The sequence below is a fragment of the Vombatus ursinus genome, unplaced genomic scaffold, assembly GCF_900497805.2.
Source record: "Vombatus ursinus unplaced genomic scaffold, bare-nosed wombat genome assembly UNPS02014841.1, whole genome shotgun sequence".
In the NCBI taxonomy this organism is placed as follows: Eukaryota; Metazoa; Chordata; class Mammalia; order Diprotodontia; family Vombatidae; genus Vombatus; species Vombatus ursinus.
In genome coordinates this window covers 8,646,341-8,673,108 of record NW_020954619.1, presented here as the reverse complement: position 1 = coordinate 8,673,108, position 26,768 = coordinate 8,646,341, and the positions used below count along the sequence as shown (strand labels likewise).

The 26,768-nt window shown below is 35.9% G+C and overlaps 1 protein-coding gene across 2 annotated transcripts in view; it reads right to left on the bottom strand.

Moving 5' to 3' along the window:
• KIF16B (kinesin family member 16B) overlaps positions 1-26,768 on the bottom strand; it is a 370,094-nt gene that overhangs the window by 63,311 nt on the left and 280,015 nt on the right. For both annotated transcript variants that reach the window (XM_027840333.1, XM_027840334.1), the window contains one exon: positions 18,495-18,584. In XM_027840333.1, the coding sequence (XP_027696134.1) occupies positions 18,495-18,584 (90 nt within the window). The remainder of the gene's footprint in view (positions 1-18,494; positions 18,585-26,768) is intronic.

Below are 26,768 nucleotides of genomic sequence, written 5' to 3'. Positions count from 1 at the left end.
ACTCCTCTCATATCCAATCTGTTGCCAAAGCCTATCTATTTCATCTTTACAACATCTCTCTAATATGCCCCCTTCTCTCCTATAATAATAATAATAATCATAATGATATCTAACAGCTATATAGTTCCTGCTATGTGCCAGGCACTATTCTAAGTGCTTTACAATTATTATGTCATTTGATCCTCACAACAACCCGGGGAAATGGGTGTTTTCATCATCCCCCTCCACACACACACTTTATGGATGAAGAAACTGAGTCAGACAAAATTTAAGTGACTGACCCAGGGTCACACAGCTAATAACTGTCTGAAGCTGGATTTGAATTCAGTTCTTCCCAACTCCAAGTCCAGTGCTCTATCTACTGGAATACTTAGCTGCCCCAGTATCCTCTGATGCTGCAGCCACTGGGGTGTAAGTCCTCATCACGCTTGGACTATTGTAATGGCCTGCTGGCTGTTCTCTTACCACTTCAGTCCACCCTCCACTCAGCTGCCAAAATTATGTTCCTAAAGTACAGATCCAACCATGTCATCCTCCTCCTCAATAAACTCTAGTGGCTCACAATTAACTCCAGGATCAAATATAAAACTTTCTGGTGCTCAAAGGTCTTAATAACCTGGGGTCCCCTCCCCCTCCATTCTAGTCTTCTTACACCTCCCCACCCCCCACACTCAGTGTGCTCTATAATCCAATGATGTTGGTCTTCTTGCTGCTGTTGGAACAAGACACTCTGTCTCTCTACTTCAGGAATTTTTTCAGCTGTCCCCCATACCCGCAATGCTTCCCCTCCTTATCTCTGTCTCCTAGCTTTCCTTGCTTTCTTCTAGTCCTGGCTAAAATTATGCCTTCTAGAGGAAAGTGCCTTTCCCAATTCCTCTTAATTCTGGTGCCTTTCCTCTGTTAATTATTTCCTATTTATCCTGTATCTAGCTTGTTTGTACATAATTGTTTGCACGTTGTATCCCCCATTAGATTCTTGCTCTGAGGGCAAGGACTGTCTTTTGCCTTTCTTTGTATCCCAGGGCTTAGCACAGTGCCAAGCACATAGTAAATACTAAATAAATGCTTATATAAACTGACTGACAAATCTAGTGGTAAGTCAGAGTACCTGATTTTAGGAAATTCTTTTTTAAGTCCTTTTACCTCCATATTTTTAAGTCTATAACCACCCCCCCCAAAAAAAAACCCTATTTCAGGTACTTTGCTCAAAATCCAACAAACAAAAAAGAACCTGGAAAGAAGCTGAATAGAGGTTAGAGAGTCAAGATGAATGGTACTTTCAAGATCCCTGGACTGCCATGAAAATGAAGTTAGGGCAAGAATAAAAGCTATGAGAATAAGCCAAAGCTCTCCACTCTGCAGGTCCACATTTCTACTTTTCTCATGTATACCTACCACCAACAAAAAATTGCCAACTTTTCCAGGTGTAGTCAGGCGACTTTAACAAAAACATTTATTAAGCCCCTATAAGGCATACTGTGATGAGATGCTTAAGTCAAACTTACAATTTAAATATCTTAATTATGCTACATCAGAATTTCGATTTGTCTCAAAGTTTTTTTTTTATTTTAATATTCCCGTCTTGACCTAAATCTAGCCTATTATATTAGAGACATGTAGCATAGATGCTATCTTCAGTGTTTATTCCATCATTCAGTTCATCTATTGCCATTAAAAAGACAAACTCAATGTGATATAAGTTTGTTTTCATTAGAAGCATTTCTCTTTTAGCTCAATTCACTTTTAGGGACCAGAGAGATCTAGTAGTTAAATACAGGTGGTGTCAGAAGAGACAGATAACAAAATATCTGATAAATGGCATCAGTATTTCTTCAGATATAAATAATGGCAGCACTGAAATGCAGAAAAGAAATTAAAATGAGTAATAAAAATTCATGCCTATCTTTTATGATTCCATAAAAATTAAACAGCTTAAACTGGATTTTAAATCACTTAAAGAAAACTGAGGACAACTAATAAAATCATGGAATCTTTACAACTTAAGACAAACATTTGGCTGCTTTTGTGAAACCTAATAAAAGGTATATTTGTCATTCCTCATGCAAGTTGAATATTCTTTACTTTTATACCTCATAGTTATTTGACTATAGCTAGTTTTAACAATTAGGGGGGTAAAATTCTTTGTAGTAATGCAGTCAGTCAAGCCAGACATTGCTTGTCTTCTGCACATAAACTCACCTAAATGACATCTGGCAGTTTATGAAACATCCTTGCCTTATGAGTTTGTCTAATGCTGTAAATTTCAGCCACTCCAGCTTTTGAGAAATGCTAATAATGAAAACTCATCAAAGAACTGCTATAATTCTTATGGCTGACTAGATAGATGCATTTCTGGCTACTCAAAATTAATGGCAGATCCTAGGGCCTTATAAGAACAGCTGTCACTGAGAAATATATTTGTGAATAAATAAGCAATACTCCTCTAAGTTTGATTTGTTGTAGGCATAAAACAACAACTCTTCCGAACAAACTAGACTGATTATTAATGGGAGAATGGATGAGCTTTCTGCGTTTGATAAGGTAATTTGAAGTCTGATTTCATTTAGAAAGGGGGAAGGTAATGCTGGGTGATCTGGGTTGATACAGCTGGCAATCATGGCCAAGAGAGTATCAATGTTTCCCACAGAGAGCAAGTACTTTCTCTTTTCTATTTAGGATCTCAAGTGTGAGATTTTCCTAAATCCATAACTCTAATTGGAGCTTCATTTGTTCAGAATAAGGTAGAACGTGGATGAAAATTACATCCTCTCCTCTGTGATGAAATCTTATCTTTGAGTCAACTCCAATCTGGACTATTGCAGTACAAATATGTTTGAGAATCATTCATACATACTGCAATACTTTTTTTAAAAAAACAAGAATTGGGAAATATATTAGTTCTGTAAATCAGCATTTGGCATGAAGGCTTAGATGAAAATTTAAGAATATTGCTCTATTAGAGCAATCAGGAAAACTGAGTATTTTGGAGATTATAGACTCGTCTAAAGGGAGTAAAGATGGCATTGGGGGCAAAAATCATGGGATGGGGAAAAAGGAGATCTGAGTTTGAGTTCTGGCTGTGCCACTAACTAGCTGAGTAATTTTGGGCAAGTCATTCAGCCTCATGAGGCCTGTAAATCAATGGGGTTGATCACGAGCAGGGATTGTTAACCTGAAATCCATGTCCTTAAAAAATTTTTTTATAACTGCATTTCATTATAATTATTTCATTTATAATCCTCTGTATTTTATGATTTTTAAAATATTTTGAGAAAGGATCTATCCACAGGCTTCACCAGATTGCCAAAGGGGTCCAGGACACAAAAAAAAGGTAAAAAAAAGTCTTGGATTAGATGGCTGGATTTTGAAGAGACATATATTAATTACCTACTATATATACTATATACCTATATACTATATACCTACTATATATAAGGCACTTTTGTAAGAGCAAAAGATCAATAAATCAATAGCATTTATCAGGAACCTACTATGTGCCAGGGACTATGCTAGATGCTAAGGATACAAATACAAGGAATGAAACAATCTTACTGGCAAATTTCCCTCTAGCATTAAAATTATATCAATTTACAAATGATTGTAAAATGCCATTGTAAGTAGCTGAGGAAAACTTGAAGAGAGGAGAAATTTCACAACCTTAAGTTAATTTTATATTCTACCTTTTGCCTTTACTATTCTTTCAGGGACAGAATACATTCAGCTCTTGTAAGAGCAGAGAGAGGGGCAGCTAGGTGGCGCAGTGGATAGAGCACTGGCCCCAGATTCAGGAGGACCTGAGTTCGAATCCGGCCTCAGACATATAACACTTACTAGCTGTGTGACCCTGGGCAAGTCACTTAACCCCATTGCCTAGCCAAAAAAAAAAAAAAAAAAAAAAGAAAGAAAGAAAAAAGAGCAGATAGAGTTAATAATCACCTTTAGGGTGGTGAGGTGATACTATTCTAAGCTATTTGGCTTTAGAAATGAATTCTGATTAGCAGTTTTGAAAATTAATTGATGTTCAGAAGTGGAATATGGCAGGTAGGTTGGCATTCTGTATCTGGCAATGTGCCTCCATCATGGCAGGGAGATGCCAGAGTGGGGGGTATATGCTGGTTAAAGAGTTGCTCCTTACATTATTATTATTATTGCTAATATATCAATTAGCATAATTAAGGGTAATATCATACTTTATATGGTTCGTTAAAATTCATAATATTCTAATACTCCATTAGATCTGTGATCCCACCGATGTGAGTACTCCCTCTATTGATAGGGAAATGCATTTTTAAAGCTAAACTATTCAGCATAGTATAACTTCAAAACTTAAATGTGGTTACTAAGAAATGTTCCACCAGTCAAAGAATGAATAATGAAAAAACAATATATTACTTAAATCATTTAATGGTATAAAATTGACAAGGCATATTAAACACATTATCTCATTTGATCAAGCCCAAGAAAGATTTATACACACATATATGGATCATAGTGTCATACTAGATAGAGGACTAGCAAGGAATATTATGGGTACATCTTTAATTTTTTGAGGTTCTTTTCATAGCGGGCAATCATGATATCTCACAAAATTCCCCTTGACATTATAGGCAGAGAGAGATGATTAGGCTGAATGTTTTACTCATCTTAGTTGAATTTCTTATATCAATTAACATAATAAACTTTTCAATGGAATATAAACAGGCCCTAGTTGCATTTCTCCCTGTGAAGTTGAAAATCAGCAATGTTTCATCTCATGGACAAAGAAATGGAATCTAAGGATACTTGATGTCCAAGGTGAAAAGGTAAGCCCATAGATAGAACAGAGCCCAAGTACTTATTCTAACTTCAGGCAGTGACTTCCAGTCAATAAGACAACACTGTTCAAAAAACACGTTCATTCCTCAGCATCCTGACAATAGTTCAAGTTTGATCACACGGCTATTTAAAAACAAAACAAAATAAAACCATATAAATCAAGTTGAGAATCAGCACACAGCTTATTCATTGAATGTTCTCAGTGGTTATGGTTGATAGATTTATGTTGTGTACTGGGTAGGTTTGTGCTTTTTATATTAAAATTAGAATGTTATTTGTAAAACTATTTAGAATGTATTTAAAAGACAGATGGTGAATTTTTATTTACAGCTACTAGAAGGGTGATAACCATTTATTTTGTACTGCTTCGGGAGAAATTATGTGACAAATGCAAAAAAGTGAGAAATGATTCTCTCTGTATAAATGAAACAGAAACTGAAAGTCCTTAAACAAATTGGATAACTTCTTGCTCAACTCTCTTTCACTCCTGTTAATACCTATTATAAGTATCTAAAATGTGCTTGGGTAGTTTATAAAACATGGAGTTTCACTTCAATTTTTAATTTATATCCAGAAAAAAAAAAACAACTAGGTTTTACTCTACTATCTTGTGATTGACTCTTCCCACCCAAAGGACACACACCTCCTTTTGACATTTAGGAACTTCATTGACTTGATATATTTTCTGTGATCTTGATAGCTTAGCTACTTATTATTCCAGCCAGGTAAACATGGCCCAGTACATCCCTAATGATGATACACTGTTAGGATTCATGCAGCATTTGTAGCTGTAGAATTCTTTTATCAAAGTGGTCCATTGTAACAGTTCTACAAATTGTGAAATCATAAGCATCCCCCACCCTTTAAAAAATAAGATCCTATCCTTTAAAAAATAAGAAGGAAAAAGAGAAGGAAAAAAAAGATTCAGATTTTACAACCTCCATTATTCAATTCCAATAACTTATAACTCCCAGAATTAGTCATTTTTTAAATGAGAGCTTATGTTGTCTGTCCACCTCCTAGCACTGAGCCTTGCACCTAACCAACAAATGATAAATGCCTCTTGTTACAAGCAGGCTGGCTATAATCATGTTGAGGAAAGTACTTTTGCCTTAGTATAAATGCAGGAGAACAGAGGCTTTAAAAAAAAAAACAAAAAGAATGAACACTTCTGAATCCCCTAAAGCTGTCAGCCATTGTGGTGACCTAGTTACACCACAGCTTGCTGCAATGCTGTCTTGTTTTAAAACATTAAATAATTTAAAAAACAAAGCAAAACAGGAATCTAGCAAAATTTTTAAAATGTGGGGGATACCAAGTTTGTCCTTTTTAAGATATAATTATAAATGTGATTTGTAAAAGGGTTGGGTTTTTTTAGGTTTATAAACTAGGGGCACTTTAAGATTGCAACAATTATTCAAAAAAGGCAGACTTTTCAATATATAAACTATAATTGCAAGTTCCATTTAATAAAAAGAGACTAGGGAAATTGGTTCTTTCTTTGAACACACAACTTGGCTAATATTGATTAAAATTAAAAGGCACTAAGAGGCCTCTGCTGTTCTCAAGAGAGTCACAGACATAAAAGTTTTCACACAGATAAAGACCACTGGGAAAATTACTTGCATGATAAATTCTCAAAGGATATGAAATTTAGCAGATGCGGAGTAATACTCAGCACATTTCATCTGGAGCTCTCACAGCTTTTTTGTAAACAAGCAGTGGAATTATCATTTTACAGGGTGAAAACTGTGAAACTTGGGCCTTAACTTTGCTCAGGATTCCACAGGAACTTAATAGTGACACAGAGAATGAAAGGCAGCAGGAGCTGTTATTTTGCATGATACATGAAAGTGCATAACGAAGGCAAAACAGGTCAAAATAAAAAGAGAAACTGGACTTTTTATCAGGAAGAAGGGGCTGAGTTGGTTTTGTGTTTGTTTGTTTTTAAATCCCACTACTGCTACTGGATTACATAGCAAACTCTCAATCTGAATCTGATGACAGGGTGGTTAATACCCTTAGAAGTAACCCATTCTCAAGGAGTGGTTTCCTTTGCCTTTAAAATTACAGAGTGGGGGCAGTGGGATACTCTTCTTTGGGAACTCTTACATAGGAATTAACCTACTGACTTACTTAAGAAGCTCCATCACCATTCTCTTCCCTACATAAAAATCTCCTACATCCCCCTGTGGCTTTTGTCCTTTTCTCCAGAAAGGCATCCTTCCAGATTCTATTTAAAAGCACACCTAAAAATCAACTACTTTAAAACAGAAATTCCATTTCAATTTGCTGAATCGGGTCCATGACTGAGGTAGAAATTTTCAGATATCTATTTCTTTGGTACTATCTATTCCATTCTGATTGCTTCACTATTTCATATCAGTTGGTACTTTGGTAAATAACTTTCTCCTAGTGTAGTGGTGTCAAACTTAATTAGAACAGTACATAAGGATCCCCAAGGGCTGCATATTGACTTAGAAAACCACATATATTAACATTATCTGTTCTGTTCAATTTTTATCTTGTTAATATCCAATTTCATTTTAATCTGGTGTTTGACATCACTGGGCTAGTTAATAAGTAGGGAAATTCAGAGGATCATTTGTTTAATTTCTTAGCAACCCTTTTGGTCCTAAAGCTTATATTTTATGGACTTGGTGGTACTAAATTTCTCAGCTGACAAAATCTGTATTTGGTTTGTCCTAATTATTAGACTTTAATAAATTAAATGGACCTTTAAAATCTCTTCAGTTTAGACCATGGGGCTTTCACATAGGGTTCATGAACTTGTTTTTTAAAAAATGTTTTGGTAATTGTACTTCAATATAATTGATTTCCTTTTCTAATCTTAGGTACTTTGTTTTATGTACTAGAAAATATTCTGAAAAGGGGTCTTCTAAACCAGTTTGGCAGTTGCCATAATGCTCCATAAAGAGATTAGAGACCTGAAAACGCCTTATACAAAAGGAGTGTAATTCCTGTATTGCTTTAGCATTTTCTTATAACAACTCTGTGAGTATTTTACTCCAATTTTTTGTCAGAGGAAACTGAGGCTCAAATAGCTAGTTAAGTGCTAGAAATGCAGTTTTTCTAAATTAATTCAAATCAACTGCCCACTATATACAATCCACTATAAAAGAACTGAAAGGAACCATTAAAAATAAGTTCAGCCTCCCACTGTTCCTGACATATCAACCAGTCACTGTCATATAAGGGAACAGAGCACATGGAGCATGGGGGGCAGCCAATACAAAGACATGGAACCAAGGAAATAGAGAGTAGAATCTGAAGAACAGTCAGTAGGCCACAGTTGTTGGATCACATGGAGAGGAAAAAAGCATAAGAAGATTGGCAAGATAGGAAGAGGCTAGGTTATAAAGAAATTTTAATGTCAAATAGGGGAGTTCATCTTTGATCAATAAGGAGCCAGTGGAACTCACTGAGCCAGGAGTGATATTATCAGACCCACACTTTGGAAAAATCAACCAACAGATAGTCAAAGGATGTGAACAGGCAGCTTTCAAAGAAAGAAAATAATATGAAAAAAATGCTCTAAATCACTAATAGAGAAATACAAATTAAAGCAACTCTGAGATTCCACCTCATATTCATCAGATAGCATGAAACTGTGGTTACTGAGTTGACTACAGACCTACTACTAAGCGATCCTTCTATATCTCTCTAATGGATTCTCTCTTCCAATCATAATAGATATTCCAGTCCTTTCCTTCTCTCCTCAAGCCTTCCCAGGCACCATTTTCTCCCACCTTCTCAGATGAGGATCTCACTTCCTATGACACTGAAAAAATTGAAGCCACTCTCTTCTTCCCTCCTAATCTCACGTCACTTGGATGTTTGTCCCCACCATCTTTTCCTTCACCTCAGTGTCTTATGAAGAGGTGGCATTTCTCCTTGTCAAAGCAAACTGTTCTGTAATACATCTTTGATCCCTGCTCTATCTCTTCTCCAGAAGACTGCCCTCTCAAGCTTCCCTGCTTTCTCTAATCTTTAATCTTTATCTACTGACTCCTTTCCTGCTGCCTACAAAACACCTAGGTCTCCCTAGCTTTTAAAAAACCTTTATTTGATCCTACCATCTCTGCCAATTGTTGTCCTACAGTTATCTAATTTATGATTAAGCTCCTTCTGAAAGCTGTCTTCAATTGGTATCTCCATTTTTTTTCCTCTCATTTAATTTTCTCTCATTTAATTCTAAACCCTCTGCAATCTTGCTGCTGATATCATCATTTAACTGAAATTGTTCTCTCAAAAGTCATAAATCATTTCTTAATTGCCAAGTCTAAAGGTACTTTCTCAATGCTTATCCTTGGCGTCTCTGCAGCCTTTGACAATGTTGATCACCCGATTTTCCTGGATATTCTCTTTGGGTTTTTGAGACAGTTTTCTCATGGTTCTCTTCCTCCCTCTCTGACCACTTCTTCTTAGTTTCCTTTGCTGGTTCTTTATCCAGGTCAGTGTCATCCAAGTTTTCTCTTTTCAACATCTATAACTTTACCAGTTCCCATGGGTTCAGTTATTACCTCTACACAAATGATTTCCAGATCTATATATCTAGTCCTAACCTCTCTTCTGACCCCCAGTCTCAAATTGCCAACTGGTTCTTGGACATCTTGAAGTAGAGCTCCTGTAACATCTCCGATTCAAAATGTCTAAAAACAGTATTCATTAGCTTTTCCCCAAAACAGTTCCATCTCTTCTCAATTTCCCTATTATTATAGAGAGCACCATGATTCTCCTAGTCATGAGAGACCTCATTCTCATCCCTGCCTCCTCTCTCACATTTATCCCACATATCCAATCGGCTGTCAGGTCTTGTTATTTCTACCTTCGTAAAATCTCTATACATCAGTGAGACTGGTGACTTTGCACAGCCTTCCCTCACTCAAGTCAAAGTCAATTGCAAGTTGTGTCATCATCTCCCTGATGTCATGGTCCTTTTTGAGAACAAAGGACAAACTACAACTAACATAGCCACTATTCTGGTGTATCATCTCACAAACAGACTATTGCAATACCCTTCTGGTTGGTCTTTCTGCCTCAAGTCTCTCCCCATTTCTGTCCATCCTTCTTGTAGCTGCCAGAATGATCTTAACATGTATGTCTGACAATGTCACCCTCCACCGTCTGGATAAACTCCAATGGATTCCAAAGGCCTCCAGCATCAAATATTAATCCTTTGTTTGGTTTTTGAAGTCCTTTATAACCTAGGCCCTTCCTGTCTTTTCGGTTTTCTTCCACCTTACTCAGCCTGACATACTCTGAGAACCAGTAATACTGTCCGCCTTATTTTTTCTCTCACATGGCACTTCATCTCCTATCTGCTTGTGTTTTTCAATGGCTATCTTCCTTGCCCAGAATGTTCCCCCTCTTCACCTATGCCTCACTGTTTCCAATACTATCTTCAAGATTCAGCTTATGTGACAGGGCATTCTAGGGACTTCCCCCTGCTTTTTGTACCCTGCCCCTTCCTCCCAGGCCATTACCTCTGAGATTACTTTCCATTTATGATAGTTAGATAGATACATAGAGAGGTAGATAGACAGAGAGAGAGAGAGAGAGAGAGAGAGAGAGAGAGAGAATGCTATCTAGAGAGCTCTATCTACTGATATACAGAAAGGCAAAATATAGTCCCAACCCTTAAGTAACTCATATTTTAATGGCCTAAATAACAAGTAAACAACTATGTACCAAGAGAAACTAGATAGTGATATGCATTTGTATCTATTTATATACATAGATACCTATTAGAAAATCTATCTCTATACGTATCTATATAGCTATATCTATCTATCTAGTCTTTAAGGGCAAGGACTGTGTTTTGCTTTTCTTTGTATCCCTAGTACTTAGCAAATCTCCTTATATTTAGTTGTTGATTGATTGAACAAATAACAAAAGAAGAAAATTACCAATGTTGAATAGGTTGTGGGAAAACAGACACACTCATGCACTGTTGGTAGAGCTGTGAATGGGTATAACCATTCCTGAAAGCAATTTGGAACTATCCCTAAAAACTCATTAAACTGTGCATACCCTTTGACCCAACCATACCTCTAATATGCCCATACCCCAAAAGAGATCAAAGAAAGAGAAAAAAAAAAGGTCCATGTAAACAAAAACATTTATAATATATATTTTTGTGGTAGAAAAAAAAATACTAAGGAGGTACACATGTATTAGGAAAGTGCTAAACAAATTATTATATATGAATGGAATATTATTACACCATAAAAAATGACAAAATTGACAAGTTCTGAGGAAGGTAGGAAGACCTATATGAACCAAAACATGGATAAAAAAATAATGCAATGACAACAACATTATAAAGAAAGACAACTCTGATCAATACGACACCAGAATCTAGAAGATTGAAGATGAAACAAGCTACTCATCTCCTAACAGGGGAATGAAGGATTCCATACAAAATGAGATGTACTTTTTTTGGACATGTCCAATAAGGAATTTGCTTCCCATGACTATGTACATATTTGTTACAGAGCTTTTTTCTTTTTCTGTTGTTAGAGTGAGTAAGGAGTGTGGGAAACTGGGAAGGAAAAAAACAAAGCTTATTAATTAAAAAAAAAAAAAGGAAAAGGAAGAAACAAAGTTCCATGGCTTTTTAGAGGCATTACAGTGCATGCAGTTCAAAGAATGCTAGATATTGGCAAATATGAACAAAGTTATTGTCACTCAGCTTACTTGCTTTTAAGGTTTCCCAAATACTTTTTATGGGCTTAGTCCTGAATTAATATTTTTTCAAGACAATAAATAGAACACTAAAAATAACAATGTAAGCTTTTGAAGACTAGGACCATTTTTTCCAGTTTCTTTGTATCCCAAATACTTACTGGAACATAGTAATCATTTAATAAAATACTTGCTGATTGACTGACTGCTACCATCTTAGTATAGACTTTTTTTAATGCCCTACATGAACTGTCACAATAGCTTCCTAACATGCCTTACTACCTCCATGCTCTTCCTACTCCATAACATTTCCATATTTCATGCCACTAACAGAATAATTCTCCGAAAGAACACATCTAGTCATGTCATTTTGTTAGAAAATCATCATTGACTTCCTACTGACTACTAAATAAAGTTCAATCTCCTTGCTTTGGGCTCCTTCCCCCAGAATAATATTATTTTACTTTAACAAATTACCTTCAAAACATACCTCTCATTTCTGAGTTATTAGAAATAGTTTATTTGGGTTTTTTAAATCTCTTACATAGAATTCTATTAGTAACATGTAGATTAATCAAAAGGAATAGGACAGGCCCCTATTTCCATGGTGGAATATTAGAGAGCAAAATGAATTCCCTCTTGGCTAGAAAATAGCTACCAAATGAAATTAAGTGTAGGGCCCCTTCCAGATGGATTATTTGGTTCAGTGGCAAAGGTCAGTTATCTGAAATGTGTGAGTGGTATACTAGAGGCAAATACCAGTGTCAACTATTCCAAATGGACTACCTGGGAAAAGCAGTCTACTTTAAGAATGTGACTTCAGTTAAAGATTAGTATGGGTTGGGAACTGAATAGGTCATCCGGTTCATCTGGACCACCCTGCCTTCACAGAGGCTGGTAAGCATGGCTTAATCATTTTACTTAATCAAACAATACAATTACACTTAGTAATTCACAACAGTACAGCTAAGTCTGTAATAGATATATTTTTTGATAGTGTCTCAGATAAAGAACATACTTTGAAACTCTATAAGTTTTAAGGATGTTGGGAGATAGGACTGAAAAAACAAATGCTGGGGAAAAAATATAGCTAGCACTCAAGTGGCAGCTTTAGTTTGAAATGCTGGGGAGACAATGCTACTTCTTGATATATTCCCAGATGGGTACCTGCATATACACAGGGTTGTGTTTTATTGTCCTGGTTTCTAACTGTCTTAATTTTATTCAATGTACCTTGACAGTAGTGAATATTAAAAAGTAATGCCAAATTTAAGAATTCTAGTTAATTTTGTACCAAAGACAACTTCCCCATATACATGTATACACCATAGTTGTGTGGAGATTTTGAAATGCTTCCAGGTTACTAGGAGAAGAATCTGGAGAACATCTGAGGACATAGGGCTTGTTATCTGCTTTCAAATCACCATTTCCATCTAGACTTCACCTTTAAAAAACATATATACACATATGCATTTGTACCCATGCTCATTTTTATAAGTAATAATATTTATACGTACAGAAATTAGAAGTCATAAAGCTGGATTCCACATGGAACATTCCAAGGTTCATTCTTGTTAGCAATTCAGAAAACAATATTGACTTTTTCTAAGTAGCCCCTTCAGAAAAAATCTCATCACTGCAATTTCACACACAGATTGCAACAGTTTTTTTGGTAACTGTTGTTAATTTTTTTTTTAATCTCTAAGGAAAGTTCTTTAGTACTTGAGCCTTGATATAGTACCTACACAGATGTGATGGGAATCATTTTTGGAAATAAAATATTTTGCTTGCCTATTCAAAGCAAAATTTCCTTGCATGGGACACCAAAATAATATTTGGCAAATAAGCTAGCTGGAGATAAGTTAAAGTTGGGAACTACTGTGAGATATAATTCGAAAAATTGGGACACGTTGAGGACCTTCAAGGATAGAAAAAGGAATTTGGACTTTATTCCACAGGCAATGGGTTACAAAAACTGAAGGTTTCTGAGCAAGGAAGAAATATCATAGGAATATCTCAAGTAAGATGTCATCAGTGGGCTGATCACCCCATGATAAATTGAGTAGCAAAAACTGAGAAAGGAAAATAACAAAAAATGTCAACAGAAAAAGATGAAGTATTTTTCGTAAGTATGGCTTGGAGGTGGGAGAGAATTTTTAACAAAACAAAGGATAGAGGAAATCATAAAAGATTAAATAGACAATTTTGATTGTATAAAATTAAAAAGTTTTTAAACAAATAAAATCAGAAGACAAAATTAGAAGACAAACAATAGAGTGGAAAAGCATTTGTACAAAATTTTAATAACAAAAGTTTGATAACAAAAATATATGAGGAACAGACACAAACATACATGATACCAGGAGCCATTCTCCAATAGCTGTGGTCAAAGGACATAAACATTCTTAGAAAAAATTACAGACTATCCATGGCCTCACGAAAAATTGTCCAAATCTCTACTGCTAAGATGAAAACAAGTAAAACAACTCTAAGGCTTCACCTTAGATCATGCAAACTGGTAAATATGACAAAAGATGGGAACAATTAATGTTGGAGGGGCTATGGCAAGGCAGGAACACTGATGCACTGTTGGTGGAGTTTTGAAAGCATCCAACTGTTCTCAGTGTTGATTTGGAATTATGGAACAAAAATAGTTAAACTGCCTACATGGTCTGACCTCATAATTACATTACTAGATATTTACACCAAGGACGGCAAAGTCAGAATCAAAGGTCCAAAGTATTTTATAGTAACAGTATCTGGGGAAACAAAGAGCTGTAAATAAAGTGTGTACCAATCAATTGTGGGGAAAACTATGGTATATGAAAGTGAAGTAATTTCATTGGGCAATAAGAAATGAAGTGTATGAGGAATTCAGAGAAATATGGGAAGACTTGTATGAAATGATGCTTAATGTAATAAACTGAACCCAGAGAACATGTACACAATGACTTTAACAATATAAATGAAAAGATCAGTAAAAAGCAGCAAAACTTTGAGTAAAGAAAAAAAGTGTAGGTTCTAGAGATCACAAAATGAATCTACCTCCTCCTTTCTTACAGAAGAGAGGTGGGAGACCAATAAGATAGAATATTGTATACGTCATCAGCTGTAGTCACTGTACTGGATGCATTTACTTAAATGCTTTTCTTTGAAATAAGGGAGGGTTCAATCAGGAGTTAAATGAGGTTCAAATGATGGCAATATAAAAATAAAATGTATTTAAACTGGGGGAGGGTCAGGTTTGTGTTATGGCTCCTGCTACTTAAGTCTTCCAACTTAATGAAATGTCCTAAGGCCTTGCCTTAAGATGCCTTCCAGTTCTCAATTTCTTTGATTTTAACTAAGCTTATATTTGACAGAAAAGGACAACAGTAGACTAGAACTGGAATGTGAAGTGTGGAAAACCTTCAAACCTTTCTGGTTTTGTTTTTTTTTTTTGGAAGGAAAAAAATTCTTAATGGATTGGGAAGTATAAAAGTACCTTGATTTTACATGTAATCTTATTTCCCCCCCCCAAAAAAAAAGCATGGTGTTTTCAATCAGTTACCTTATTTATTCTCACAATATCTCTGGCGAAGGTGGAGAAACAGGTCAAAAAGTCAAAATAGGAGATGGGGAGATGCTTTTGTCAGTTACTCAGTCAACAGCAATTGTTCGACTGCTGGGCTGGTGAATGGCTACTAGGAAGACTCTCAGATCTTCATAAGGGAAGGAAAATAACAATTTAGAAGGGGAGGAGGATTACCATTTTTTTTTCTGAGCAGCAGATTGGGAAGGTTATCTTCTTCACTCTTAGGTATTTCCTGTATTTTGCACTATTGCAAACTGACTCACTTTTTACCTGTGTGACCCTGGACAAGTCACTTAACTTTTTGGTCTGTTTTCTCATATGTCAAATGAAGGGGTGAGGATAAATGTCCTCTATAATTCTTTCTAACTCTAAATTTTTTTCCCTCTGTCTCCTACCTCTAGATCCCAGAAAGGTAAATTTTAGCCTAACAATCCCAATTCTTAATTAGTAAAGTTTAAATTAACAACAAGACAGTATATTATAAAGCAAGAATACTGGATTTAACCATCAGAGGGCCTGGAGTTCAAATCTGTATTCTCCTGCTTATTACCTGGTTTTGACTCTGGGCCTCAGTTTTAAGCTGTAAAATGATGATTTTGGAATTGATGATCTCTAAGTTCTCAAACCTATGAGATTTTATTATATTATACACTTTTCCCAACTTGTCCAAGTTGGATTTAATAAACTACTCTAATTTTATTTATAAGCATTACCATTCACAACCCATCAAAATATGTTATCTACCTCAATTTTACTTATGTATCACAAAATCATATATATAATAAAGTCATAAAATGTATACATTTAAAGAAAGTGTTCTCATTCACTTTCTCCTGGGATTGTCATTCCTGAATTTTTAGTAGGTCACGTTTTTAGTATATTTTTTCTGAAAGTAGATGCCTACAAATTATTAAAATACCAGTACAGCAGCTTGCAAAGAAGAAATTAATGAGCTTCAAAGTTTACTTCTAAGAATAAGGCCCTGTATACATTCAACATGTGTACAATACTTTTGGGTTTTATTGTCAATACTAACTTGCCATTGGAAGGGCAAACTACATAAAATAACTCAGTTTAACAGCCTGACTTTGATGCAGTTATTTGGAGTCACAGCCTCTTAAAAATATAACACTGTAACTCTCAAATATAACTTTTTCAATTCCACTACAGTCCTACTGGAATGCCTCATTCCTCTGTAGAGGTGACCCTGTATTCTGAAAGGCTTTACCAGTGGAATGCCAGCACAAGTAGGTTCTATCAAGCTGGAAAGGCTTTGAATACAGGTCTAGGGATGAACTGTTGAGATACTGTCTGAGAACTAGCTAAGTTCTGAAATAGTTAATTGTCAGAAAGCTGGCAACCTCACAATTAATTTGTTTTCCCCAGGCATAACAACTCATGAAGGCCTTGATAGGAGGAGAATTCACACCAACAAAATTTCAGGTCTCTGAGGTATAGTTTAGGCAACTTATTGTAGGAATTAAAGAAATACTGGGTTTTATTTGAACCTAAGATTTTTCTCCATATTGGAGAAATATCTTACACCAAAATGTTAGGGTGGGGAAACAGATTATTTTTAGTTACACCAAAGGACCCTTTCAGCAGGACTACCAAGTCAAAACTTTTTTCATAATACCACTGTTTTAATTTCTAACACAGAAGATAGATACAAACCCATATAAACAAAAGCTCTTGGGAAAACAGGGGCTCCTTAATAATTTAAAAAAATGGACAGGCATCCTAAGACCCCAAAAGTTTGAGAACTGCTGGGTTGGCCAAATAAGACTAGAAGATATGTTCAGTTCTAGGTGCCATATTTTAGGAATGATATTGCTTGCTAAGTGGAAAAATGTCAGAGGATGGATCATTAGATCATAGCTCTAGAGCCACATACATTTTACATTTACAAATGTAAAATCTTTATGTTTCCCCCATTTCACAAAAAAAGGAAACTGAGGTGCAGGGAAGGTAAGTGATTTGCCCAAGATTACTTAGGTAATAGGTATCAGAGGTGAGATATGAAGTCGCTAACTCTAGAGACAAGGCCTTTTCCACTGCATTATCCTGAGGGAAACAGGAATGTAGAAGGTGAATTTATAACATATGAGAATCACTTGAAGAACCTGGAGATAATTCAGCCTGGAAAAGAGAAGAGTTAAGGGAAATATAATAGATTTCTTCAAGTATTTGTGTGTGTGTGTTTTGGTGGCTAGGCAATGGGGTTAAGTGACTTGCCAAGGGTCACACAGCTAGTAAGTGTTATGTGTCTGAGGCTGGATTTGAACTCGGGTCCTCCTGAATCCAAGGCCGGTGCTCTATCCTCTGCGCCCTTTCTTCAAGTATTTGGAAGACAAATGCATACTGTTTGATTCTAGGGTACATAACTAGGAGAAGTACACAGATGATAAATATATCAAGCACTGAGCATTTATTAAGAGCCTACTATGTAACTACTATGTTAGGTACTGGGAATACAAAAAGAAACAAATCTAAAAGATGTTACCCCAGAAGAGAATGCTCTATATGGAGAAAGAAACATGTGCTTGTTCAGGCCTACACAAAATAGATACAGGACGACAATTTTTGACAATTATGCACTAGTAACTGGAGAGTGAGGGTGGGACCAGGAGAGGCCTCATGTAAAAGATAGCACTTGGGTCGAGTCTCAAAGGAAACTAGAGGTTCTAGGAGGCCAAGATGAGAAGGGAGGCTATTCCATATTTGGTGATAGTCAGGACACAGGCACTGGGTAGAAGGAGCAAAGAGGTAAATTGAGGCCGGAAAAAACTTCCTAACAATTAGAACTATCCATAATTGATGTGGTCTTTCCTCGGGAAGGAGCAATTGTTCCTCACTAGGTTTTCAAGCAAAGACTAGATGATTACTTCTCTGATATATTCTAAGGGGAATTCTTTTTAATGTATGTTTAATATATGAATTGGACTCAATGAACACTGAGGTCAAGTTTGAAATCTTTTAGATAAATCATTTTCTTTAGTACAAGCCATACTATTTGGTGGAGAGGGCAAAGGAAAGAAATCTCTCTCAGGTCTGGATTCTACCATTGGGGGTCCCATGGAGAATTGGTAGTAGAAAAATCTGAAGTTTGGAACACATGAAAAATTAGAGGAATTACAAAAAGGATATTCTAAACTCACATTCTAAACTTTTACTTTTGAAGATTTCACAACTGAACATATTAGAAATAGACCAAAGGGAGGAAGAAAAATTTGAAGGGGCAAAACTGTGTTTGCAGAATGTATATTAAAGTCCAAGGTGAAAAACGAATGTTATCTGCAAACTGATCTTTAAGAAAGAGTCAGGATTGATATGTATTAAGGAACTCAATTGATTTTTAAGACGAACATTCTCGAGGCAGTATTACTTTATCACTCACCTCTGGATACTTTAACTTCAATGTCTTATGCATTTCTCGAAACCGACTATAACGCCTGAACACGGTCCATGTCTCATCTAGGACAGTAATCTATTAGTGAGGAAAATTGGTTTGGAATTAGTATCATTCAGTAGGAAAATGAATATCACAAATATACTGTGGTTGCATGGTACACTTGGTTAATTGAATTTTTTTTTTTAAGTTTTGAATTGGAAACAAATTTCTTCAAATATAATCTCATCTAGCTATGTAGCTAAGATGATTAAAATCAAGATGAGCATTCCATTTTAAACACACACCTTTTCTTCAAATAATAGCTATTTTCTGACTGTCCCTTATGTCACAGAGCATACTTTATTTTAAAGGAAGGAAAGATTACAAGATCACATATCTAGAGGTGGAAGGAATCATAGAGGTCATCTAGTCCATCTCTTTGGTTTTACAAACATAGAAAAAAATGAGCCCTACAGACATTAGGTGATTTTCCTGAGGTTACAAAGGTATTAAGTGGCAGAGGCAAGATCTGAGGTGTAATTCTTCGATTATACTTTAATTATACTGCTCAATCCACCACGGAATGAATGATACACATTTTATATAAGGAAATTCAATACAAATCAACTGGAATGACCTCATGAAAATGGCAACAATAGGAATTTTATCTATTAGATATGAAAAGTTGGCACATGTCACTTTTGAAAATTTTATTCCATAAACTAGAAGAAATATTTTAAAAATCAACAAGTAAGGTAGATCATCCTAATCATTAAGAGGCAGAGTGGTCAAGTGGGTTTAAATCCCACTTCTGAAACACAAACACACACACACACACACACACACACACACACACACTGTGCGATCCTAAGCAAGTCATGTAAACTCTACGTGCACTGGGCACTAATGATTTACCTAGGTTGCAGGGCAGGTGCTACTGTGTATTGGCAGACAGTTCTTTCGACTAATGAAATCACAGTCCAGTCCAAAAAAAATATATTATTACAAATTATTATCTTGCGGAGATTTGGTTGTAGGAGGCTGGGGTAGGACTCCAGGGAGAAGAAAATGAACATTTAAAATCAACCATAAGAGCAAAGAACCTCTGGAAAAAATAATTGTTTCCAATCCCCAGGCATTTTTCATGAGACATGCAATGGTGCCTAACTCTGTTCAGTTCTTTCTTTGTATTAGCCTGAAATAAGTGCAAAGAGAAGTTCTGGCTTGAGCAACCATATGCAATCTCTCATCTCTATCTCAGTAGGTTTTTGTGCAGATTTGAGGCAACCACAATGCAAAGAATGGAATGAGGAGCTCCACCATCAGGACAAGAAGCACAGCTATACCCCCTTACAGTCCAAAGAAGAGAATAAAAGGTAAATAGGGCTACCATGGTGTCTAACTCTAACACTGCCTTCAGTGTTTATGACATAGGTGAGACTTTCTTAACAATATGATCTTTCAGATTCATTATGGGACAACATTGCATAGAGCCTTAAGGGAAGTCTTCTATATGCTGAATTCTGATGGAATCGAATATTGTCATTTCAATGTTCTAGTTTAACTGGATCATGAATAATTAGATTTATGTTCTTTTTTCCTTTCACAAAATAATTAAAACATAATCAGTCTTTATAATATTTCAGGTGAGGCATAGGTTAAAGGTGCTCATAGGTAGTAGTTAAAAGCTTATTGGGAAACAGCTGGTTTAAGTGTTATGAGATGTATTTAAAATTATTTTTCCCATATGGCAAGTCTTGATGTGTTATTTAAAATAAAAGGCAATTTCTCACTGAATATTTCCAGTTATCTTGCTCTCATTTTGTGGCTCATAACACCAAAAGGTATTTGAATACCCACTGAATTGATAGCATGAATTTTTAAAAATTCGGTTAGAACAGAAAATGGTATAGTTATAAACAGAGGACATAAGCTATATTCATAACACAGAACATAACAGAACATTTCAAGTTGAAAGATTTGAAAGAAAATCTGTCACTTTTTTAGCTTTTAACATCATGAACTTAGGTCAAAGATAGTCATGTCAAAGTATAGAATCGATTTTTTTTAAACCTTAAAAGTAAATTCCACAAAGCCACAGTAGAGACAGCGTTGAATGTAGTTAGAATTTAAAGGATCTGGGTTTGAATCTCAGATTTGCTACTTACTATTTATGTGAAATTGAGTCAGTCACTTAATTTCAATAGACTTTACTTCCTCAGCTGCTGACAAGGTTAGACAACCAAAAAGGTTCCATATAACTCTAAATCTATGATATTAATGACATATAAACTTGATGTTCATCGATGAACAAAGCTTATAAGGGAACAGAAGAAAAAGTGAAAATATCTTCATAGGAAGTTGTACTGACTTCTTCCCCCACCTCTTCAAAAAAGAGGAAAAGAAGAAACAAAACAACCCAACAACCTGTAAACCATTTTAGAGCTAGGATAGCTTCTTTATTGCACACACACACACACACACACACATCACAGCTTTATTGATGCCCTTCTTATGCATAAGTTTTGGAAACAATACAAGATCTTCAGTTTGGAGCAAGCTAAAAAAAAAAAAAAGCAGCGTTGGGGCTGGGTGGGGGGAGCAAGAATACATTAAATACATACAAGTTAGCACCATGACTTCTGAGGTATGTATGTGGGGTGAGGAGTGAAAAGAGATGATCAGCACAACAAATTAATGAGATCAAAATACTCAATTATTTTCCTCCCTGTAAAGAATGTGGAACATTATTGCTGCAAATCTTTAAGTAGTAAATTCATTACTTCTTCCTTCTTGGAATGGTTATGTTGATAAAAGCCTGTCTTTCATGTCTCCAAAATGAGCAAGTGCTACTTAAACATAACAAATATTTCCACATGATGGACTGTTCTTTCATATAAGCAATTCACATCTGAATGATCTTCACAAATTTTATGGACGCTATTTTTTTTTTAATGACTGCGGGAAGAATCATTAGTATTTATTTGTTTAGATATAACTGATCAAAGAGGATTCAAACACTTTGGTCTACTAAATAACAGTTCTCAACCAAAAAGAAAACCAAAGCCCACAAAAACTCTATGTCACCCACCTTTTAAATAATTCCCAAATCAACAAACATCTTTCTGTTAAATATTGTTACTTTATACCATTTATAAATGAATCTGACAATAAATAAAATACTACCTCAGGAATTTAGTCCTACACATGCAGAGAAAGTTTCCTAATTTAGTGTACTATGATAAAAGTACATTTAAAAATGATCTAGTCCTAAAACTTTTAACTTTTGAATTATTTCAAGTCAATAAAACCCATTTATAAAATGAGTAGGGGGGGCATAGTGTTAATATTCACTTATCAGCTTCTTAGGTTATACCAAGTTTTTAATATCTGCATATGTACTTTACTACATACATACTATATATAATTATATTATAATACATAGCTATATGTAGTGGAATATGATTTGAACTGGAAGTATATGTGAATCTATGTTAGGGACAATGAGATGTAATAGAAAGAAGTCTGAACTGGAATTAGGAAACTAAAGTTTTAATCCTTACTCTGCTTGGTGTTAGTAGCTTGGGACATGTTATTTCCTTCCTCTCAACCTCAGTTTCCCCAGATATAAAATGACAGCACTGGACCAAATCAGGGGCCCTTAATCTGGAATCTATTATTTAATTTTTTTTGTTAACTCTATTGATATAGTTATTTTCCTTTGTGATCCTATGCATTTTACTTTATGCAATTAAAAACATTATTCTGAGAAAGGTTGCATAGATTCCATCAGACTTTCAAGGACATCCATGACACATAAAAAGCTAAGAATGCCTGGACTAGGTGATCTCTATAATTTCTTCTGGTTCCAAATCTAATGATATTAGTATTAGTGTCAAAGAAACTCTCCTAATCACTTTAGAACACAAAATCTAAATCACACTACAGAGCAATATAATCCATGAAATGTCACAAAGGGTTCATGAAAGAGCTCTTCTTATTTAGAGCACAACATTACAACGGATTTCCCACTGTATTCCACAATGAAGAGTTTGACCTAAGGTCAAGCTTTCTCTGACCATGACTTCCTTACCTTCAATCTCTACTACCACTCCACTCTTCCTGTACGTATACTAATTCTACCATTAAAACTTCTGGTACCTCGATTTCTTCTTACTGATCCAGTCTTTTAGTCCCCTTTCAGTTTCACTCACCCTATTATCCAACTTGAACTGGCATTCTATGATCCCTCAAGCCCAATCAAAACCATCTTCCACAAATTTCTAATCCTATCCCCAATTCCTATCATTCCTAACATAAGGCCTTTTAAATTACATTTTACTTTTTTCAATTAACAAGCATTTATTTATTCTCCTTCCTACCTCCTTCTACCCCTCCTCCAGTTGGGGAAGGGGAAAACAAAATGGGGGAAAAAAACCATTATAAAAATTTGAATATAATCAAGCGAAACAAATTCCCACATTGACCATAACCAGAAATGTGTGTCTCATTTGAAATATTTATTGTATCAGCTGTGTTAGGAGCTGGGTTGCATTTTCATCATTGGACAACAACAATTTTGTAAAAATGAACAACTTTGAGAGACATAAAAGCTCTGATCAATGCAATAGCCAGTGTATGATCTTACTTAATAAGAGCTCACATTTATAACACCTACTACATACCAGGTACTATGCTAAAGACTTTACAATTATCATCTCATTTGACTCTCACAACAACCCTCGGAGGTAAGTGTTATTATTATTCTTATTTTATAGATGACCAAACAGAGGCAAACAGAATGAAGTGACTTCCCCAGGGTCATACAGCTAGTAAATATCTGAGGTCTGATTTGAACTCAGATCTTCCTGACTCCAGGCCTAGTGCTCTATCCATTCAGCTGCCCTTGGTTTTGAACTTCCTTAATATTTCTTCTTTCTATCTGTTTATTCTTTTACTCTTTCCTTCTTCCTTTCCTTTTCAGAGGAAGAAATATTACGCTTCCTTTTTCAAATGTGATCCCTTTACCATTTGATTTCATTTCCTCTTCTCTTTTTCAGCATTTTGCTCCAAAAAACATTCCTTTTCCATACACCCTTTGACACAGATCATGCACATACTACATATACCTCAGGGTGGTCAATGATAAGAAGAAAGGCAAAAAAATACACTAGACTACATGTAGCAGCAATTTGTTTTTTTAGTAGCAATTAAGTGAAAACAAAGTAGATGTCTATCTAGTTAAACAAGTTACGGTACATGGAGTGTGGGAAGCTAGATGGTATAGTGGATAAAGTGTTGGGCCTGGAGCCAAGAAGACTCATCGTCCTGAGTTCAAATCTGGCCTCAGACACTTAACAGCTGCGTGACCCTGGGCAAGTCACTTAACCCTGTTTGCGTCAGTTTCTCATCCGTTAAATGAGCTGGAGAAGGAAATGGCAAATCAATCCAGTATCTTTGCCAAGAACATCTCAAGTGGGGTAATGAAGAGTCAGACATGACTGAAAACACAACAAAAACACATAGAATGTAAAACAATGAATATCATGAATATAGACAAGCTTCATGGGAAGATTTACATGAGCTAACACAAAGTGAAATAAACAGAACCAGGAAAACCACATACAAAATGCTAAAACAATGTAAATGGAAAGAATAACAGTAACAACAAAACAATCCAAACTGAATGCCATGAAATTATAATGACCACCAAGCTTGACCTCAAATAAGACATATAAGAAAGTGCCTGCTTCTTCCTCCCAAATCTTCCTTTCCTTGCAGAGTATTCTTCTTTCCTTTGCTGTCATTTCTTCTTCACTTGGAATTGCCTTTTTGAGGTTTGCTGTGCTAACCACTAAGCCAGAGGTGTCAAACACAGAGCCATAAACCACATGCAGCCCACGCCACTCCCAAGTACAGCCTAACCAGATTAAAATGTAATTGGGAAATATTATCAGAATCAATAAAGACACAATAAAAAACATAACATGTGGAGTTTTTCTTTCTAAGTCAATATGAAGCTTGTAGTGGTTTAGTGTTTCTATTCGAGTTTGACACTGCTGCTCTCAGTCACCACAGAACCTGACAGTTAGAGCTGAGCGGGAACTTTAGAGATCATATAATCATACAATCCAAACTTCTCATTTTAAAGATGAAACTGCAATTTTACACAAGATGTTAAGGTTTCAGAGTAAACTAAGGCTCAGAGAGATTAAATGGACTGGTCCAATGCCATGTTGGTGGCATTGTCAGGATTCAAACTCAGGCCCTCTGCCTCCAAAGCAAGTCCTCCTTTCACTGCATATCACATCTGGCAACGCTTGGCACCTCCGAGGTCTAGCAGTAGCAAGCACTACTGCTCTTATTATCAAATTCAGAAAAATTTAAATTTCCGAAGTGCAATGGCTTCAAATAATGACTCAACTGCTAGGCATACCCTGACTTATGAGTAAATAAGCCCCCTCACCCTCCTTTCTTCCCTCAGCCTCTGAAGCCCCTGCTGCTACTATGGAATGTATTCGGGGAGGAAATCTGTAGCTTTTAGAAAACGTGCAAATTTGGAAGTGAAGAACAGAAAAGCATCACTTCTGGATTGTGTCAGCTGGCTTCTGGTCATTCTACACACACACACACACACACACACACACACGGCTCACTGTAGGACACTGCTTTTATCTTTTATGTCTTTCCTTTGCGATTTGTCTTCATCTTTCCTTCTTGCATTATCTACATTCTTCTAATAAGAGACTCATTTGGATTAACAAGTTATGGGGCTATTAATCATCTATAAATGCAGGTATGAATTAGTGAAATCAGATTCTTAGCATCTGGATGAGATTAGTTGCACTGAAATGAACATTTCGGTTCAGGGAGAAGCAAGGTAATAGTAATACTTCAACCACATTATTCTTTAGGGTCTACAAAGTGCTTTCCTCACAAATCTGTGAGTCAGTGTAGGTATTATCTCCATTTTGCAAATAAGGGAACTGAGGCTGAGAAAGGTGGGGTTACTTGCCCATGGTGACATAGCTAGCAAACATCAAAGCTGGTACTTGAATCCAATTCACTTTACTACAAGTGTAGCTTTCTATCCTCTCTGAACTATACCACTTGTTAATTCTGGAGTTTGGAGCATTTTGGGAAATGGACTGAGACTAGATGAGGTACTAAAATGGGCAATGGAAAATCATGAATGCACCTAGAAGGCCAGGGGAGAGGGGAAGAGGAAGATGGAAATATGCTAAAGACAGTATTTCCATGTTTCAAAATTTCTGAAATGAGTAGATTCTACACCCAGAAAGGAAGAGAAAAAGAAAAAACAAACTCTTCTAGATCTACATGCAGAGTATCAGGTTCAGTGTTCAGTTGGGAAACATTGACAAACTAGACCACAGCCATGTGTGTCTGTTCTAGGCAGGGAGTGTATCATCTTCAAGATGCTGGAGATCAAGGAAATGCAGATGTTCAGAAAAGAGGTTTTTCTTCTTTTTGGGGGGGGAAGTGTTGAGGAGGGCAAAGGAAAGAACACAAAAGTGATTTTCAAATGTAGAATGTCTCATAAGTCTTAGGAGAATTTTAAATTTAAATCTTTTATTTTAAATCTTAAAATTTCAGTAAGACTTTTGGAACACCCAGTATTTGAAGGGCTGTCATGTGAGAAAGGAGTGTGACTTATTCTGCGTAATTGTGCAGGACAGAGCTCAGACCAATAATGGAAGTTACAAAGAGATAGATTATGGTTCACTATAAGAACCTTCTCTTGCTACTATATGACAAAGGAATAGGCTATCTTATGCATTAGCAAACTCTCCATCACTAAAACTCTGTGCAGTGGTACTATCTAGAGGATTCTGATTAGAAGAAAGCACTTACGAAATGACTTTGAACTGTGTGGCATGGTAGAAAAAACACTAGCCTGGGAGTCAAGAGATCAAGACTCTAGTCTGAGCCCTTTGGGTACTAAAAGAGCTATGTGGTCTTAGATAAATCATTCTTTCAATTGTCTCATCAATCAAATTGGGAGGGGAGAGGTGCCTTTTAGTTCAATTCAAATCTACTCAGCAAACATTTACTGAACACTTACTGTGCACCAAGCATTGGGCTAGGTGCTGGGGATACAAGGATGAAGATAGGCTGTTAAAAAGCTTAATTTTTCTAGAGAGAAAACAATACACAGACAATTAAACCGAAAATGTATTCAGAGTAACTATAAAGTCATCTCCAGAGTGGGGTGAGTATTAACTGGAAGACTATCAAAGGACTCATTTAGGAGGTGGCACT